This window comes from Chenopodium album, chromosome 26 (genome assembly GCF_948465745.1).
Source record: "Chenopodium album chromosome 26, dcCheAlbu1.1, whole genome shotgun sequence".
NCBI lineage: Eukaryota > Viridiplantae > Streptophyta > Magnoliopsida > Caryophyllales > Amaranthaceae > Chenopodium > Chenopodium album.
In genome coordinates this window covers 470,031-488,005 of record NC_137859.1, presented here as the reverse complement: position 1 = coordinate 488,005, position 17,975 = coordinate 470,031, and the positions used below count along the sequence as shown (strand labels likewise).

At 37.1% G+C, this 17,975-nt stretch overlaps 3 protein-coding genes across 3 annotated transcripts; 1 reads left to right on the top strand and 2 right to left on the bottom strand.

The window, feature by feature from the left end:
• The first annotated feature begins 2,598 nt into the window (after positions 1-2,598).
• Positions 2,599-5,772, top strand: LOC145618026 (uncharacterized). The gene is made up of 5 exons (XM_081672802.1): positions 2,599-3,042; positions 3,174-3,309; positions 3,467-3,534; positions 3,642-3,728; positions 5,440-5,772. The coding sequence occupies exons 1-5, from the start codon at positions 2,662-2,664 to the stop codon at positions 5,509-5,511; spliced, it is 744 nt and encodes a 247-aa protein (XP_081528928.1). The 5' UTR covers positions 2,599-2,661; the 3' UTR covers positions 5,512-5,772.
• A 995-nt stretch (positions 5,773-6,767) lies between these two features.
• On the bottom strand, positions 6,768-11,013 carry LOC145616345 (neutral/alkaline invertase 3, chloroplastic-like). Its single transcript, XM_081671051.1, has 7 exons — positions 10,796-11,013; positions 9,584-10,262; positions 8,806-8,971; positions 8,493-8,704; positions 7,828-8,321; positions 7,690-7,738; positions 6,768-7,339 (listed from the first exon to the last, which is right to left on the bottom strand). Exons 2-7 carry the CDS (start codon positions 10,202-10,204, stop codon positions 7,013-7,015), a joined length of 1,869 nt encoding a protein of 622 aa, XP_081527177.1. The 5' UTR covers positions 10,205-10,262; positions 10,796-11,013; the 3' UTR covers positions 6,768-7,012.
• Positions 11,014-11,540: 527 nt separating this feature from the next.
• LOC145618548 (uncharacterized) lies at positions 11,541-17,059 on the bottom strand. The gene is made up of 3 exons (XM_081673319.1): positions 13,757-17,059; positions 12,663-12,967; positions 11,541-12,259 (listed from the first exon to the last, which is right to left on the bottom strand). Exons 1-3 carry the CDS (start codon positions 16,561-16,563, stop codon positions 11,913-11,915), a joined length of 3,459 nt encoding a protein of 1,152 aa, XP_081529445.1. The 5' UTR covers positions 16,564-17,059; the 3' UTR covers positions 11,541-11,912.
• Between the last annotated feature and the right edge of the window lie 916 nt (positions 17,060-17,975).

The window sequence follows — 17,975 nt, the reverse complement described above, 5'->3', positions numbered from 1 at the left end:
ATATAATGATCATATATGGTTTCAAACAGAATTATATGACCCCGAGATGTATCCCTTAGGGTCTCAAGGCTTTTCGCCACCGGGCCCCGAAACCTCAAAATTCCTCAAAAACCATGGATTATAGCCTTCAGTTTTGTAATTTTTGACCTTTTTTGGCCCGGAACTAAAAACTGCCGAGACGTTTACCATGGTCCCTAATATCCTCCGGGAGTCAAATTGGGTCGGTGGAACCATCCAATATGCCTTTAAACGGTCATTTTACCCGTTCACAATTTGTAGTGATTTCGTAAACTCAAGCCTACTACGGAAGTTTATGACAACATATAATGTTCATATATGGTTTTAAATGAGATTAAATGACCCCGAGATGTATCCCTTAGGGTTTCAAGGTTTTTTGCCACAAGGCCCCGAAAACTCAAAAAGTGTGGATTATAGCCTTTAATTTTGTAATTTTTTGACCTTTTTTCGCCCGTAAATAAAAATTTCCGAGATGTTAGCCATGGTCCCTAATACCCTCCAAGAGTCCAATTGGGTCGGTGGAACCATCCAATATGACCTTAAATGGTCATTTTACGCGTTCGCAACTTGCACTGATTTTGTAAACTCAAGCCTACCACGAACGTTTATGATAACATATAATGATCATATATGGTTTCAAATGGCATTATATGACCCCGAGATGTATCCCTTAGGGTTTCAAGACTTTTCGCCACTGTGCCCTGAAACCTCAAAAAAAAGCGTGGATTATAGCCTTCAATTTTGTAATTTTTAAAACTTATTTCGTCCGGAAATAAAAATTGCAGAGAAATTTACCATGGTCCCTTATATCCTCCGGGAGTCAAATTGGGTTGGTGGAACAGTCCAATATGCTCTTAAACGGTCATTTTATCGGTTCACAACTTGAAGTGATTTTGTAAACTCAAGCCTACCACTGCACGTACGTTTATGACAACATATAATTATCATATATGGTTTTAAACGGCATTATTTGACCCCGAGATATATACCTTAGGGACTCAACTGTTTTCACCACTAGGCTTCGAAACCTCAAAATTTCCTCAAAAAGCGTGGATTATTATTATAGCTTTCAATTTTGTAATTTTTTGACCATTTTTCGTCTGGAAATAAAAGTTGCCGAGATCTTTGTTATGGTCTCTAATACCCTCTAGTATTCCAATTGGGTCGGCGGAACCATCCAATATGCTGTTAAACGATCATTTTACCCATTCACAACTTGAAGTGATTTCGTAAACTCAAGCCTACCACGGACGTTTATGACAACATATGATGATCATATATGGTTTCAAACGGCATTATATGACCCCGAGATGTACCCTTAGCGGCCTCAAGGCTTTTGGTTACCGGGCCCCGAAACATTTAAAATTTTATCAAAAATCGTGGATTATAGCCTTCAATTTTGTAATCTTTTGACCTTTTATCGCCCGGAAATAAAAGTTGTCGAGATTTTTACCATGGTCCCTAATACCCTCTAAGAGTCCAATTGGGTCGGTGGAACCATCCAATATGCCCTTAAACGATCATTTTACTAGTTCACAACTTGTAGTGGTTTCATAAACTCAAGCCTACCACGAACGTTTATGACAACATATAATGTTCATATACGGTTTCAAACGGCATTATATGACACCGAGATATATCCCCTAGCGTCTCAACACTTTTCGCCACCGGGCCCTAAACCTCAAAATTTCCTTAAAAAGCGTGGATTATAGCCTTTGATTTTGTAATTTTCTAACCTTTTTACGCCCGGAAATAAAAATTTCCGAGAAGTTTATCATGGTCCCTAATATTCTCCGGGAGTCCAATTGGGTCGGTGGAACCATCCAATATGTCCTGAAACGGTCGTTTTACTCGTTCGCAACTTGCACCGATTTAGTAAACTGAAGCCTATCACGGACGTTTATTTCAATATATAATGATCATATATGGTTTCAAACGGCATTATACGACCCGAGATGTATCCGTTAGGGTCTCAAGGCTCGCTACTGGGCCCCTAAAACTCAAAATTTCCTAAAAAGCTTGGATTGTAACCTTGAATTTTGTAATTTTTGACCTTTTTTCGCTAGGAAATAAAAATTGCCGAGATGATTACCATGGTCCCTAATACCCTTTGGGTGTCCAATTGGGTCGGTGGAACCATCCAATATGCCTTTAAACGGACATTTTACCCGTTCACAACTTGCATTGATTTTGTAAACTCAAGCCTACCACCTACGTTTATGACAACATATAATGATCATATATGGTTTCAAACGGCATGATATGACCCCGAGATATATCACCTAGGGTCTCAATACTTTTTTGCCACCGGGCCTCGAAACCTCAAAATTTCCTCAAAAAGTGTGGGTTATAGCTAGCGTTGTCAAAAACTGACCTAACCCGAGAACCCGACCTTAATGGACAAATATCTGAACCCAGACTGTACTCGAAAAAATAGGGTGAAACTAGTGACCTGTAACCTGACTTATCGTAACCGAAAACCCATTTGATCCAATACTTTTCTTCCATATCATAGACCAACAACAAAACTAACAAACAAACAAATATGGATAATCCATATCATAGACCAATCCAAAACCTTCAAAACCCCCAAAACACCATCAAATTATTAACACAACACCTTTCTTCCAACCCAGAAAAAAAATGCAGGCCTTACACTGTAACACTAGGTTGGCACCAATTGTAAATTCCCAATTCTGTCATTCCACTCATTTCTCTCTTATACCTCAATACCCTTTTGCTCTAATTTCATGCCCATCTCAATTCTCTCTTCAAAATCTAAACTTTACTAGTAATTGCTCTTTTAGAATCAGACCCATTATCCAAGCTTCTTCATTTTCATCAATGGCTTCCTCTGAAACTCCTTCATCTACTGAAACCAAGCCTTTCTCTGTTCTCTTTGTTTGTTTAGGGAATATCTGTAGAAGCCCAGCTGCTGAGGGGGTTTTCAGAGATTTGGTTAAAAAAAGAGGCCTTGACTCTAATTTCACAATTGATTCTGCAGGCACCATTGATTATCATGAGGTAATATTTGGAATTTGTGTTTAGTTTGAGCAATATTTGATTATTATAAATGGATTTTTTCATAGAATTTATGAGTTTTGATGTTTGAGTTTTTTGGTTTTTATTAAAAAAAAAAATTTATGATTTTGAAGGGTAACCCAGCTGATTCAAGGATGAGATCAACTGCAAAGAGGCGTGGGATTGAAATTACTTCAATATCAAGGCCAATTCGGCCGTCCGATTTTAAGGATTTTGATCTCATTCTTGCAATGGATAAGTCTAATAGAGGTGGGTGATACTGTATAATACTAGAACTATATCAGTTCCAATTTAGTTGTCACATTATTTGTTTAAATTACACTACCAAGATGACCATTTATTTGGTACAAATGAGCTATTTTAATTTGTGTATGTGTGCTTTTATTTTATTGATGGTTGTTTGTAGCTGACATACTGGAGGCATTTGATAAGTGGAAACAAAGAAACAACCTCCCTCCTGATGCTGATAAAAAGGTTAAATGTTTGTTAGTCATAAATGATAAATCTGATTGTTTAAGCTCATATGTTACTATTTGATTGAATTCTCAAATCTGGGATTTCTGTTTTTAATGGCAATCTAGGTTAAGCTAATGTGCTCCTATTGCAAGAAACACGACGAAACTGAAGTACCAGACCCTTATTACGGTGGACAACAAGGCTTTGAAAAAGTATGCTTGATCACTTTACTTCTAGTAGTTTGATAATGCATAAGTTCACATTTGGCTGATTTTCTGAATATTTTAACCGTAACAATCAAGTGTATAAAATCGAAACTTCTATTTCTGATTGAGTTGTCGTAATAAGACAGCATTAATCATAGTCTATGATATTTGAAATTGCACAACATGGTGAACTTATAGGAACTGTTAAACATATAGTTATGCCCTAGCAATTAGATAATGAGCCAGGGCATGATGATGATGCTCTAACAAGCATATTCTTCTTTCTCAGAACAGCACTACTGCAATTTAACCCTTGCAGCTTAGCCTCGTACTTGGCCTGAGATTATGTGTATAACTTGAACTTTACATTGTTTTCTAACTATTTCGCGACCTCTCTCTTTGTTTTGGCTCCTTATAGGAGTTGTAGCCATTCCGATGTGGCACACTCTTGTTTTCACTTCAAGTAAGTCATAAATTTACACCTCTTCATAATAATCTACCACATTCCTAGTATAATTCGCCCCAACTCCCAACATATAGGCTACTTTTAGGACTAAGTTAAGCTTTGTTCTATCCTATATTGTTAAAAATCCTCCATAATTGATATCTAAGAGTTCCAAAGATCCACTGTATACTGCTTTGGTAGTGGAGATGTAAAAGTTTACATTATAAAGGATAATTATGAACTTGTGATATTATAGTTTTTATTTTATTTTTTTATTTTTTTTTTTTTGAAACATATAGCTCCTTACCTTAAAAAAGTGAGAATGACTCAATTTAAATGTGGCCTGTCTTATAGAGGCAGAAACGCAGAATGAGTATTATTAAATGTAGCCAAGTTTGGGGCATGTAGTTAGTCTCAATAACAGAATATTTGAGATCCTTAGAATTGGTAGAGCTGTTAGATGTGTTGTCTCTTGGTGTGATTGGTTCTTGCCTTTGGCAAATCAGCCACCACTCCATCAGGCAGATATTCTTATGATTTTAACCACTGCCTTTCACTTTTAACTTTTAAGGGATGGAAGTTAGGTTGGTGTGGCTAGCCTCACTTTGATCAATGATCATTATAGTATGTTTATTGAGACCATTAGTTACTGGTGTACTCTGACTGCACTGTATTTAGTCATATGTCATTGTAATCTGATTTCTCTCTGTTGCTTGCTTTACACTTCCCTTGGTAGTTTGTTCTTTATAGGCTTCATTTAGTTTCATTGCAACTCCTTTGTCACGTGAGGTTGCTTGCGATTGGTCAAGAGATAGATAACAGTAATCAGTAGACACTTCCCATTGGACCCATTTCACTGATTGTGAGCAATCTTTGTGATTGAGGAGTTTTTTGTTTTTTGAAAGAAAGAAAGAAAGATCTGAGCTAGTTTATGTTATGCATTCTTCTTAATTGAAAAATATTTTGAGAATTGAAAAAGAGAAATGCAAACATGTCTATTCCAAGTTTTCACCTTAATATTGACTATTTCTGGGAGGTAAGAAACCAAATAAATTAAGAAGACACATAATGATTTACGCCATCTTCATTCATGGCTGACAGCCCCCCCCCCCCCCCCCCCACCCACCCACCCACCCACCACCACCACCACCACACACACACACACACTCCTGAATTTTACTTTGGAATACATTGCTTCTTATTGAATTTTGCAGAAACTTCATTAATTGTTATACTGATAAGCGTTTGTCAATCTTTTACCGACTTCTACAGGTTATAGATCTTCTTGAAGATGCTTGTGAGTCTCTGTTGGAATCCATACTGACAGAAAGCCGTCAGACTTAAGGATTTCGTGCCCATTTTAAGCTTGTTTATACTGCAAAATTTCATGGATGAATGACAGCAGTAATGACCCTGTCCTGTTGAGGCTCCTATATGTAAGGAGTTGATTGGGGAGGGACCAGAAGGTTCGAGTGTTTGAGATTTGACTATGTAAATGGGAAATAAACTTGTAAAAGGTTGAATTTAGAGATTGTAAAGATACTGATTGTAGACAACTGCTTCAGCTCAATGTTAAGTCTCAAATCTGCCATACTTTACAATTTACATCATCCCTTGTAAATGTTGTAGTATAGTATGAACTATATCAGAGGAAGGTATGTAGGCTAACTGATACTATAAACTCGAGACCTACCTACATGGCTAATGCAGTAATGCAAGATCTCTTAGTACAGGTGACCATGGGCTGGCGAGGCCATGGCAAAAATTGCCCGCCCTGAGCCAGACTGCCAGAGTATGCCTTCAGAGTTCTGCCCAAACCTGCCAAATTCGATCTAAAGTTGCTCTGAGCTTTTGAAACCTTAGTCTCAAGTAACTTAAAACAAATTGAGGAAGGCCAGGTAGCCTATGCTCCATTTTTGGTACAAAACATCTGCCCAGACCTGCAAATAATGGGTCACATATTGATAATGTCAATTGGATGGTGTAGATGCAAATGTATTCTTGTTCCATTACTTGTGGTGGTTACATTACAATATTTATCCCATCTCTGCTCCACCACCTACTTTACCCACCCCAAGATCCACCTTGAATTACCTTGAGTATCCACATCAGTTTAATACCCATCTTACTCGTTCCACCAACTACTTTACCCACCCCAAGATCCACCTTGAATTACCAAATTAAATTTTGTTTTCAACATATATAATTATATCAAAGTAATATACAACACACTAATCATGGTTAAAATGTCTTTAGAACCATGTTATGAAATGTCTATAGATTATTTCACCAAAATGTTATGCAGGGAATCCAAGATCCATATTATGTTCTACATGATGATCCCTAAATGTACATCATTACATCCTACAAGCTACAACTAGTCAACTAGTAATGTTTTATCGCTGTCAGTAGAGATCGATCCCTTTACTAGCTTGGAGCCTCGCTTTTAAAATAGTGTTGTTTCTTGGAGTTTGTTGTCTATCTGCTTGGTAATGCTGGAGTGAGCGTTCAATAGACTCCTGAAGGACTGTATAAGTATATAAGCCGGTTGTATCGTCAAGCCAAATCATTTATTTGGGGTAATGTAAAACATATCTGCATTTTTATTAAAAAGTATTTTGAGTCATGCCACAATATATTTACAACAGAGGCATGAATCATGAAAGTCATTAGCTCCCCATCTAGATTTGTATTTTGAAACTTAATTCATATCATACCAATATATAAGAAAATGATGTTACACAACTGATATATTATTTTCAATGAAACAACACTTGCTCTGATTCTTGCACTTGAACTGACTGTATAAGGTGGCTAATTCATCCAGTGAAAGGTGCCTTGCAACTCAGACAATGTAACTCCGTTTGTGTCCTTTTCTAGATCGTTTTCTACTCTGTGAGTTAGCACTAATAGAAGAGAAAGCATTAACAAGATCCAAGTCCTCTTCATTTATCAAGATCTTCGCCTTCTGAGGTTGGGCAAGGAGGAGTTTGGCCACCAGATAACCTGCGATAGACCATGTCTGAAACATGCGCGCCTGTTTACCAATGAACCTAGCTCCCTTTGTGTCATAATATTCAGGCCATCTGTCTCTTGATAAACGTTGCTCAGCAATTTTCACAGCTTTCTCTGCGATCTCTGGTCTGTTCATCTTGATGCATGCCACAGTTAGCTGAAACAATGTTGTAGAACTTCTGTCAGCTGTTTGCCCAATTTATTACTCGCATAACACTTCTCCCGGAATCATTTTATATAATATTTTAAAGCACTACCTGGAAATTTGAAACTGCATGCAAGGAAATTTGAAAATAAGGCTTGAAATGGATATGCTTATTCCCTACTTCTTATTCTATTCTATTTGTCAGTCAACATGATATTATTTGCTCTCTCTATTCTGTCTCAATGTTTAATACCACAATTACCTCTATAGGGTGTCCGTGTCCTAAGTTACATTCTAATTCAGGCGACTTTTTTCCTCTGGCAAATGTCTTTTTTCCAATTATTGAGACAGTATTAACTGACCTGCCAGAGCAAAGTAGGCCATGAACCTGCATTGTGATATGACCAAGGACTGCACGAGAAACAACATGAGCTTAAGATCACGAAGCCAAATTGTGGGACTAGTAAAAACAAAAAAAAAAAAACAAGTAAGCACATTACGTGTTCTTTGGATCACCTCCTGTGACAATTCGCCACTCTTGGTCTTCAAGGGCAGGATAACAAATTTTGAAGGGCATATCTGCCACGAGATCAGCCCACTTTGCTTCAACAAAATCTAATATGGCATGTGATTGAGTTGGTGTTGCCAGATTGCTTACTATTGACCAGAAGTTTCCGAGTGAGAAGAATCTGAAATCCATGTGAGCAGGTTGCAGGTTTCCTATCAGATACCCACCTTTTTCAGGCATCCACTCTGCTAACCATGGTGGGATTTGATCAGGGTAGATATTGAACTTGTTTACTGCATCAAAAGAATATTCTTCAGTCTTGTAACGGTAAATTTCATTGAGTTTCCTCATATCAATCCAGTAGTACTCCCTGATGTGAAATGATAGTGCAAACAACCGACTGTTAAGTGCTCTTATAATTTCATCTGATCCATCTTCAGTAGTGAGCATCTCACGTGCACAGAGCAATGCTGAATAAAACAATGCCTACAAAAATAGGTAGATGTTAAAAGAATTTAAGCTATGAGAGACTATATCGCTTTGAAATGGGGATGAAAATTTTGAAGTAAAGTATATCAAAAGACAATCAGCCTGAATTTTCAAGAATATCAACATTGATCGATTAATCCAAATGACTAAATGAAATATGAAATCCACCTGAATTTCAAGGGGGTGGCCGTGAATTCCCATACGACGATCTATCATGCAAGAGCCATCAGTCACCAGCAGAGTTGGAAACATGTCAAAACCATCAGCAAGACATAGCTTCAAAATCATTTTCATTCCAGTCTGAACATCAATCCTTTGTTGTACTGAAAGATCCCCAGTGCATTTTCCATACGCTCGCAACATTATAATCCACCAAAGTCCTGAATAAAAGTCATAGCAAGAAACATAGAAGTAAGAACCAGCTCATAAACCAGCCCTTATTTCAAAACAACTATTAGATCTCAAGAACTTGTACACCAACCAGAGTCAACTGGAGCAACACGGCCAATTGCTGCCTCACCAAAATCAGGATCTAGTACTTCTTCAGTGGCAGAATCATCGCTATCTAGGGCAATAGTTCGTACCTTAAAACTAGCAGGCATCAACCCTTGCCCTGGACTATGGCAGTCCATGGTTTTCTCCCAGCTCTGGGATGACACAAGCCATTAAGATCTCTCGTCAATAAGCCAAAAGAAGGAATATCAGAAGCGACTAAGCATATATGTCACAGATATACCATAGAAATGTGAATATGAGGTTGAAGCTCTCCTATCTTCATGGTCACATATACCAAATCAATGAATATGACATGGATTGCAATATCAGGGCATAGAACCAAGCCATACTATCCTTCTCTTAATTCTCACCCCCTTTTTCATAAAGTTAGCATGTACATTTACAATGAAATGTGTCAATTATGCAAAACCACTCACATATATTATGCTACTCATAGTCTTTGTTTTACCTCAAGTACTACAGAGTACCTCCATTTTGAGGTAAAAAAATGCCGTGTCTGACACTTGAAACTGAGTTTGAGTAACATAGTTCATATATATTCAAAAATAAAGAGGAGCAAGGCAATGGTTGTACAATCTCCCAAATACTTCTCATGATATTTTTCCAAGAGATGTAAGAAATTCCATATGAGAGATTAACCAAAACTATTAAGATGAATCACTTAAGATCTTGTAACCAAGGTACAATATTATGGCTAAATAATAACCTTTGATAAATTATGATGGAAGACATATCATACATACCTGCAATTGAAGGGTGTGAAGGATGAAGTTCCGAACAATTTCATACTCGCCCTTCAAAAGAAATGCTATTGCAGAAGGCACAAAGTCACGGATGAAGACCTGATCATAGTTCAAAATACTAGTGGAGGTTGGATCATTAGCTGCAATCGTTCCCACAGGACTACCACAATAGTAAACAATGGATTCTCTAAGTAGCTCCCACGCCTCATCCTCTATTGAATCCGCATTAACCCTCAATGCTTTCTCACTTTTTGCTGCAGCAGCAGCTAACTTTTCACTAGATATGACTTCATTAACATGTAGACTAGCATTAACATCATTTGAATTTGGATTGAACTTGTCACCCCCACTAGAATACAAGGGTCCATTTAAACTATCTGAACTCAAACAATCAAGCCTCTTAATTCTACTACTTCTCCGAGGAGGAACATAGTTTATCCTCCGGAAACAACTATCGAATTTCAGGAGATTTCTCTTCCCCCTTGAACCCTTTAACCTTTTAGTACATGACAAAAAACCTGAGTAGCTCAAGTTGAATTTAAGAACAGAATCAGATTGAAGGATTGGATGCCAAAGAGCAGGCCCAGAAAAACAATGCAAAATTCCTTCTGCAATAGCCATTCCTGATCTTTTTTCACTCAATTTGTACTTCTAATAATATTTTTAATAATTTGGGTACCTACCAAAAAAATCCCACATCATGAGCTCAACTAGAAAACAATTCAAAACAAAAATTACCTAAACTAAATAGATTAAACAAGAAAATATTTATCATCACCAAGTTAAAAAAAACACAAGTAATAAAATACTGACATAAGTGGATGCAGACTAGATAATTAGAGTCTCGGGGTCGTATACAAGACTTGGGAATAAATTCCGTCTACACGTCTCACTCGGTATACACCAAAACAAGAGAACTTGTATAATATTAATACATACGCATAAATCATAACTACTGACCCATATATTGTTATATAAAATATGAGATTAAATACTAACCCAGTTGCAAAATAATCTGCAAGTTCATCAAATAAGATAACGTATGTAATTTCCGCACCTCATCAAACCACAAAGCAATCAAGCAGTCATCAAATTCATAATCACGCAAAAAAGGGAAAAGTTGTAATCTTTATATACAAAAAACACAAATCTTCCACTATAATTTCATCAAACAGACAAAAAATTCATGGGAAAATTTGATATTAAAATTACCTGAATCATAGCTGATAAAAAGAGGGATTTTGATTGATTATCTTGGTCGATGATGTATAATGAATTTGTTCACCATTTATGAAGATAGAAATGAATAAATGTATAAAAATGGAGTATTTTAAGATATTGGAAATTGGAAATACGGCGGTTGCCTCTGGTTCGTTACTCTGGTTGCACTTTGTAGGAAACAGAGGAAGGAGAGAGAAGAGGCTACTAGAATATCGCCACGACGTCGTTTAGTCATTGAGTTAACGAGATTGTTTATCAAATGTGGGTGCAGACCCTACCCAGATTTATGTCACTTTCATACTCTTAGAATTGTTGCAAATCGTATATTCTTCATACCTTACTTGGTTTGTCTTAAAAAAAAAATGCAAATCGTATATAATCCTATTAGCTAAACGATACTCCCTAATTCGTATCACAGTATTGTTATTCGTAATTGAGTACTCGTATACTTCATGACACAATTTTTACTCAAAGCATTTTATAATACTAGAGCCGATATGCCATCCTAAATTATTGAGCCATAGTTGAGTTTATAGAGTAATAGGAACTCTGTGAATTATTGTCTTTCTTGATCTCTAAAGTTCATACTTATACAAGTAATGCAAATATAGCATGAATTGGTGTATTGTGTTGTTCATAATTTGGGAATACATTGTTTAATTACTCCAATATTGCTGATATGTTCGGGTTTTGCTGATTGATTATTTTGTTTTGCCTTTGAATTGCAACCAGGATATGACCATGATAAAATGTACGGAGTATTTGTTCATAGATGCTAGAAAGAGTTGAAACAGAGTAAACAAGTTGTCTACTGTCTACATATATATGTGCCAACCAACAAAAAAAAAACCCATTTATCCACATTTTTGGCACTCCAAAAAATTGATTTTGGCACTCTAATTCTGATTGTCAACTAACTAGGACTTGCACCGGAAACCAAATGGTTCAAAAAAAAAGTTAATCTTGGGACGAGGCCGAGGATATGAGGAAGAGGACTGCAAAGATATAGTAGCTTCATGAAACTTTACAATTGAGCTGACAAAAAAAAAAAAGGTTGAACCAAAACACAGTCATCCAGCTGTGGCATGCTGCAGCTTCTCTTCAACTATTAGCTAGCAGTATCCATGCAAGCAAGAATATCCTTCTTACTCTTTGCAACACAATGTCGCCTCATATCATAATTCAGTTTGTCAAAGTCCTCCACAATCCCGAGATAGCCATATAGTGAATCTTCTGCCTTGTCTTCTGGCTTTTGAGAATCTACCTCATTGCTCCCAATTCCAGCATCTATCTCTTGAAGCTCAGCCCTTCCATGCTTTTTCTGAGAAAAAACATTATGAAGTCCTTCTGCTTCTTGCAAGCCGGAAAGAGTTCCATTGAACTTTGCCAATATAATATTTGGATTTCCAGGTTTTCCATGGCATATTGTGGTCTTTTCTTCACTCAAACCCATATCTGAAGGACATGCCGGAAACACACCACCAAAGACACAAGAGAAGGATCAAGCAACATAATTTACCATGTAGTAGATTGTAAAATATTGCACGAAGATGTATAAAAATTATAATTAAAATATATATGCATAGTAGAACAAACCAACTTCATCAGGTCATATTGTCATCAGGCAACAAACGAAAGGGTAACCAATCAAGTTGTACTCGAGATAGTGAACAAATTTAAATCATAGGTTCAGCAATAAAACTTGGATTCGTACCACATGAAGAGCCTCACCCAAGCAAAATAATGGCCAGTTTAATTGGAGCTAATATTGGAAGGAAAGAGAACAAAAAAGAGGATGGAAGCTAGGAGAAAAAAAGAAATAAAAGGGAGCGGGGGTGTTGAGAGATTAATTGCTTACCTCTCAAACTATTCTCAACTTGCTCAATTGAAATCTTCACTTGCTCATTGTTATAGAAGTCTCTAGCAGAACCATTGTGAATGATGACAACAGGAGGCCAAATAATAATATCCTCCTTTAAAGCCCAAGCTTCTGCATCAGGTAAAGACTGACAAATCCACCGGCCATTCGAAGCAACTGTTGGATCCCATCCCATTAAGATACATAGAGCTCTATGAAACCCTAGGTGTGCTGCTCTAAACCCAATCTTAACAGATGTGAATGCATGTGCTGCAACATCTTTTGTTTGAATAAACTCTTTAGAGCTGTTGAAAAAAGGCACATAACAACAGTAAGTTAATTTGCTAAAGAACAGTTAGTAGCATCCAGGTGATCTGAGTCCAGCTTTTGTTCAAATAAACATATTTAGCACCAGCACCTTAAAAACTTATTCTTGATAATACTACAAGGCTTGCAAGAGTTGCAACAACTACTAAACCCAAAATTGGAAGCATAAAAAAAATAGAACAAAAGGACAAATTTACACCACTACGGACAAAGAAACAAGGGAGATGATAGATGTAACAAGCTCACACAAAGAAAAGAGAAGGAAGCTAACTTAAGAATAACACAAATAATGCTCAAAAGGGGAGTGTCAAACAGCAATGGCCAAAAGAATGATTCAAAATAAGGATTCTAAACAGGTTTCATATTTTAGAAAACTTAATCATAAGAAGATAAGATATATATATTCCAGTGTCAAAACTTAGGTAAATACTTTAAGATCAGCAATGTTTGCACATTGTCCAGCCCTCCTAAAGTCCTAAGAAATAAATAGATAAATAAGGAGGAAAGAGAGATCCTCGGTCTCAGGGCTCAGTTCACTGCTTAACATAGGTTTTTTTTTGCCTATAATGGCAACTAGCTCTCAGTATCAAATCATCAAGAGCTACCCTTATTTTTATAATGATAAAGCTTCAAAATACCAGGCATCTATTTACAATGCATTAAATCATACTGAATATTTAATAGCCAAAAACAACTGTATAAATCAAACAATTCACTTAGTAGCAAGGCTTCTATTTAAAGAGAATCAAATTAATGTCAAGACAGACCTGGAACATATAACGCACTTCAATGTACCAGCTTTTCCTTGCTCCTTGAACTTTTTCTGTCGACCTAGGTTTGTATTCAAGTAAAGCATGCATTTTAAACACCAATGGTCCACCTGACGCTTAAGTTCTTCAGAGTTTTCTGGAGGATCTTTCTCCATGGGTTTCACCGTGAGTATTGAATGGTCTGGATCAGCATCTTGTGGAGGACCTGCCTCTTTTGTACTTCCAGAGTTTTTAGCAGCTAGCTTCTGCTGAGACTCTATGTCTCCAGAATATAAAGCTGGAGTATCAGATGGAGAAACATCCATAAAAGATGGTCGCTTGAGCCTCTTTCTAGTGCTGTTGCATTTTTCTTTGCCATGAGGTTGTGAATCAATGTGGTTAACATTCAGAGAAGGCTTGACAGTGCTTTTATCATTTCCCTTCAAAAATTTCGAGGCCTTAGGTCCGTAACAACGAGGTATGAAATGAGGGAACTTCAGCCGGCTTTTTATATCATTGCTGTCAGTTTCACTAGGATTGCTTAAACGGCTTTGCAATTTCTTGGACAAACCACCAAATGGCTGCTTAGATTTAGTTTTAGGCTTTCTTGCAGTTTCATTTGAATGTAAATAATGACTTGAACTCCTATTTGAGTGACCTAACTCATTATCAAGCTCAGCAGTTAAAAGCCTATTATCATAGCTCAAAGCACCTTTACCACCCAAGGTAGAAGTTCTGTGCATGGACCCACTCATCTTTCCAACTAACCCACGCTTTCTTTTAGAAATTTTCTTGGGATGGTCATGCAAATCAAAATCTCTTGACCTCAATACCTGCTGTGGATCTTCATCAACAGTTAGAGTTCCTTCCTCTAAAGTTGAATAGTTCCCTGTTTGGTCTTCATATGATACACCATATGCATCAATTTCATAAGGATACTCTTCTTCATGAGGTGTTGTTTCATAATTAGCCCGTGTTTGATGTTCACGATAGCTATTAATTGGTTTCAATTCAACCCCACCATATTCTATCTCATGGGCAGTCGTTATAAAGTCATTGACATACGTGATAGGTGCCTCTCGCAGTGTGTGATCAGAACTATGTCGTCTATCATCTTTATGTCTGGGCAAGGCAGGATTTAAAGTGTCATTTCCAAATGTTTCTCCATAGTTATTGTAATCTTGGACATTCTCATATTTGTCATAGACATCTTCTGATAAAGCTCTTCTATAATTCTTTCCAGACCTTTGACTCTCTGAATGCATGCACTCCGCATGCCTGCCCGTGCTTGAATTATGCCCTGCTCTTAGATAGACACCATCATTATTTGAAATAGATAAAGCATTTGTACCAGCTTTAGAGTATAATATGCCATGGGAAACATAGCAACTTGAAGATGGATTATCCCCACTAGTTCCAAACCCATTAGCAGGATGATGGAAAACTACTTGGCGTGGATCGTCCAAATTTGAAAAGGTAATTCCTTGCAATGGGGTATGTTGACCACTAGACTGTGAACGTGGAGTCAAACTACGTGAGCTATCCTCACCCTGAAACCTATGATAATTTCCCTCCTCGTAAGATTTCACTAATGAAAATTCCCTATCCATATGCCGAGAATAGTTCCTTGCCAGATACCTCCCATCATCTTCAGCTGGACGACTAGCCATCACACTCGTGCGTCTATGATATTCAGCATCTTCGACTGAAAGCCCAGTCTCTTTCCTAGAGCTTCTACTATACTTGACATCTTCAACTGGATGACCAATCATATTTGTGGTGTTTCCATTATAATCAGCATTTGCAATCCGAAAACCAGTCAAATTCCTAGTGTGTCCATTATAATCAGCATCCTCAACCCGAAAACCAGTCACATTCCTATTCTGCCTATGATACTCAGCACCTTCATCCGGAAGTTCAGTCATAGCCTTCCTAATATGTCCATGATATCCCAGATCCTGATCCAAAACACTTGTCACATTCCTAGTACGTCCACGGTATTCAGCATTACGAGCATTATATTCATTAGTTGGTAAATTCCTAATCACCTCGCCTTCAACAAGTATCACTTCCCTACCATTATTGGCATGCCCACTGATTCTCTCATCAACAACCATAGAATTCCCTGATTCTCTCATCAAATTCTTCCACTGAAACTTCGAAGCTGTATCACCATCCCTAATTGGAATATCCTGATCATTAAACCGTGAAGATGTCTGCAATTGTCTATCAACATTTCGGCTCATTCTAACCAAGCCAACCCCTGTCTCTTCAGCAACACCATCCCTAATTAAAATATCATGATCATTAAACCGTGAAAATGTCTGCAATTGTTTATCACCATTTCGGCTCATTCTCACCAAGCCAACCCCTCTCTCTTCAGCAGCACCATCCCTAGTTGGAACATCCTGATCATTAAACCGCGAAAAAGTCTGCAATTGTTCATCACCATATCGGCTCATCCTAACCAAGCCAACCCTTCTCTCTTCAGCAGCACCATCCCTAATTGGAATATCCTGATCATTAAACTGCAAAAATGTACGCAATTGTTCATCACCATTTCGGCTCATTCTAACCAAGCCAACCCTTCTCTCTTCAGCAGAACCATCCCTAGTTGGAATATCCTGATCATTAAACCGCGAACATGTCTGCAATTGTTCATCACTATTTCGGCTCAATCTAACCAAACCAACCCCTCTCTCTTCATCAGCCAAATGCCGACTACTACCGCGTTCTCTTTCCTCAGTTCTCTCCCCATCATAATCCATTTCTCTTCCACCATCACCATCTTGTCTATCCACCATTCTTCTTCTTTCCCTCGTCATTTTACCACAAAAACTTAAACCCAGAAATTCTAACTTTTATAACCCTAATTTCCTCAAGTAACATCAATTAACACAAACAACATGCATCAACGCTAAATCATAGCAATTCTTCGCAAAAACAAAGTGAAAACTCGGAATATATTCAAACACTTAAAACGAAAAACATTGCGAAAATTAAAAGCCTAATAAAATCAAAATTTAATAACAAAACCAGTAATTGCGAAATTAAAGAAAAAGAGGAGAAACTACTTTAATTTTTGCGAAGAACACTTGAGATAAAGCAATGAACAAACCCTAGGACAAATAATTCTGGGCGGGAAAACAAGAAAGGTCGAAAATTTACCTAGAAAACGACGGGAAATCAGAGAAAGAAGTTGTGAATGGAGGAGAAAGCATGAATCGAATGAAACAGTAGACAAATTTGGGGAATTTTGCAGAAGATGAAATTCATGGGAGGTTTTGGGGAACTTTGTGTTATTCTTGAGATATTTGAGAATGTTTTGGAGTACAGGCAAGTTTGGGCTATACTAGTACTAGACTTGGAACCGTAAACAAATAGCCTAAAACTTGCACCATATGTCAATATGCATCAATAGAATTTGTGGAACGCTAAACATCGCTCTCGAATCTTCCGGTAACGCCCACATTTATATTTTAAAATACGTTCCTACCCTTGCTATAAGACTAACCGAATTTACCTCAACTTTCAAATTTCACTCCCAAATATCTTAATTGTCCTCTCTAGTGATCACCAGACACTAGCTACCAACGACAACCGATTGCTGCAGAAATTTTATGATAGTCGCAACAGATTGCCGCAACTCTCCTTCTTTATTTAGGCTTAAGACTAGCAATAAATGCCACGAAGTGACATTCATTGGCGGCGAATACCACAAAGTGGCACTTATAGGCGGAGTTCCATATGGGTGCAATATAATTTATATAGAATTATATATACTTGTATTATTAGTCGTATATAAACTATAGAGTAAGAACATTCTAATATTAATTGGTAACATGAAATTATAAAATAACTCATTTGTAAAACTGTAAAAGACATCTATTATTGTAGCTGAGTTACACTGGCAAGTTTGAAAAACGTTATAAAGCCCTCGACATCCAAGTAGTAATGATTCATAATGGCATATGTAATCTTACTTAAAATGTACAAATATTGTTTAATTGTCAAGAATAATGCTTAAAAGGAAGAGGCAAAATTTTAAAGACGTTATGGGTAGGATTTGACAATACAAAGAAATTTTATAATTTCTCAAAATATATTGGAAAATTTAGAACTAGTATGAGATGGTTTCATCCAAAACTTTTGTAAGTTGAAGAAAATAAGAACAATGAAATGTGTTTTAGACCTAATAAGTACGAAGTAATTGTTAAAAACTTATTCTTATCATTTT

Bases quoted from the DNA above. Each gene is read 5' to 3' on its own strand.
- LOC145618026 (XM_081672802.1), top strand. From the start codon at position 2,662: ATGCAGGCCTTACACTGTAACACTAGGTTGGCACCAATTGTAAATTCC. The intron at 3,043-3,173 runs GTAATATTTGGA...ATGATTTTGAAG, and splicing joins GCACCATTGATTATCATGAG to GGTAACCCAGCTGATTCAAG. The intron at 3,535-3,641 runs GTTAAATGTTTG...ATGGCAATCTAG, and splicing joins CTCCTGATGCTGATAAAAAG to GTTAAGCTAATGTGCTCCTA.
- LOC145616345 (XM_081671051.1), bottom strand. From the start codon at position 10,204: ATGGCTATTGCAGAAGGAATTTTGCATTGTTTTTCTGGGCCTGCTCTT. The intron at 8,705-8,805 runs GTTGGTGTACAA...ACTTTTATTCAG, and splicing joins TGTTGCTCCAGTTGACTCTG to GACTTTGGTGGATTATAATG. The intron at 7,739-7,827 runs GTAATGTGCTTA...TTTCTCGTGCAG, and splicing joins GGAGGTGATCCAAAGAACAC to TCCTTGGTCATATCACAATG.
- LOC145618548 (XM_081673319.1), bottom strand. From the start codon at position 16,563: ATGACGAGGGAAAGAAGAAGAATGGTGGATAGACAAGATGGTGATGGT. The intron at 12,968-13,756 runs GTCTGTCTTGAC...TTTTTTCAACAG, and splicing joins AAGTGCGTTATATGTTCCAG to CTCTAAAGAGTTTATTCAAA. The intron at 12,260-12,662 runs GTAAGCAATTAA...CATGTCCTTCAG, and splicing joins AGTTGAGAATAGTTTGAGAG to ATATGGGTTTGAGTGAAGAA.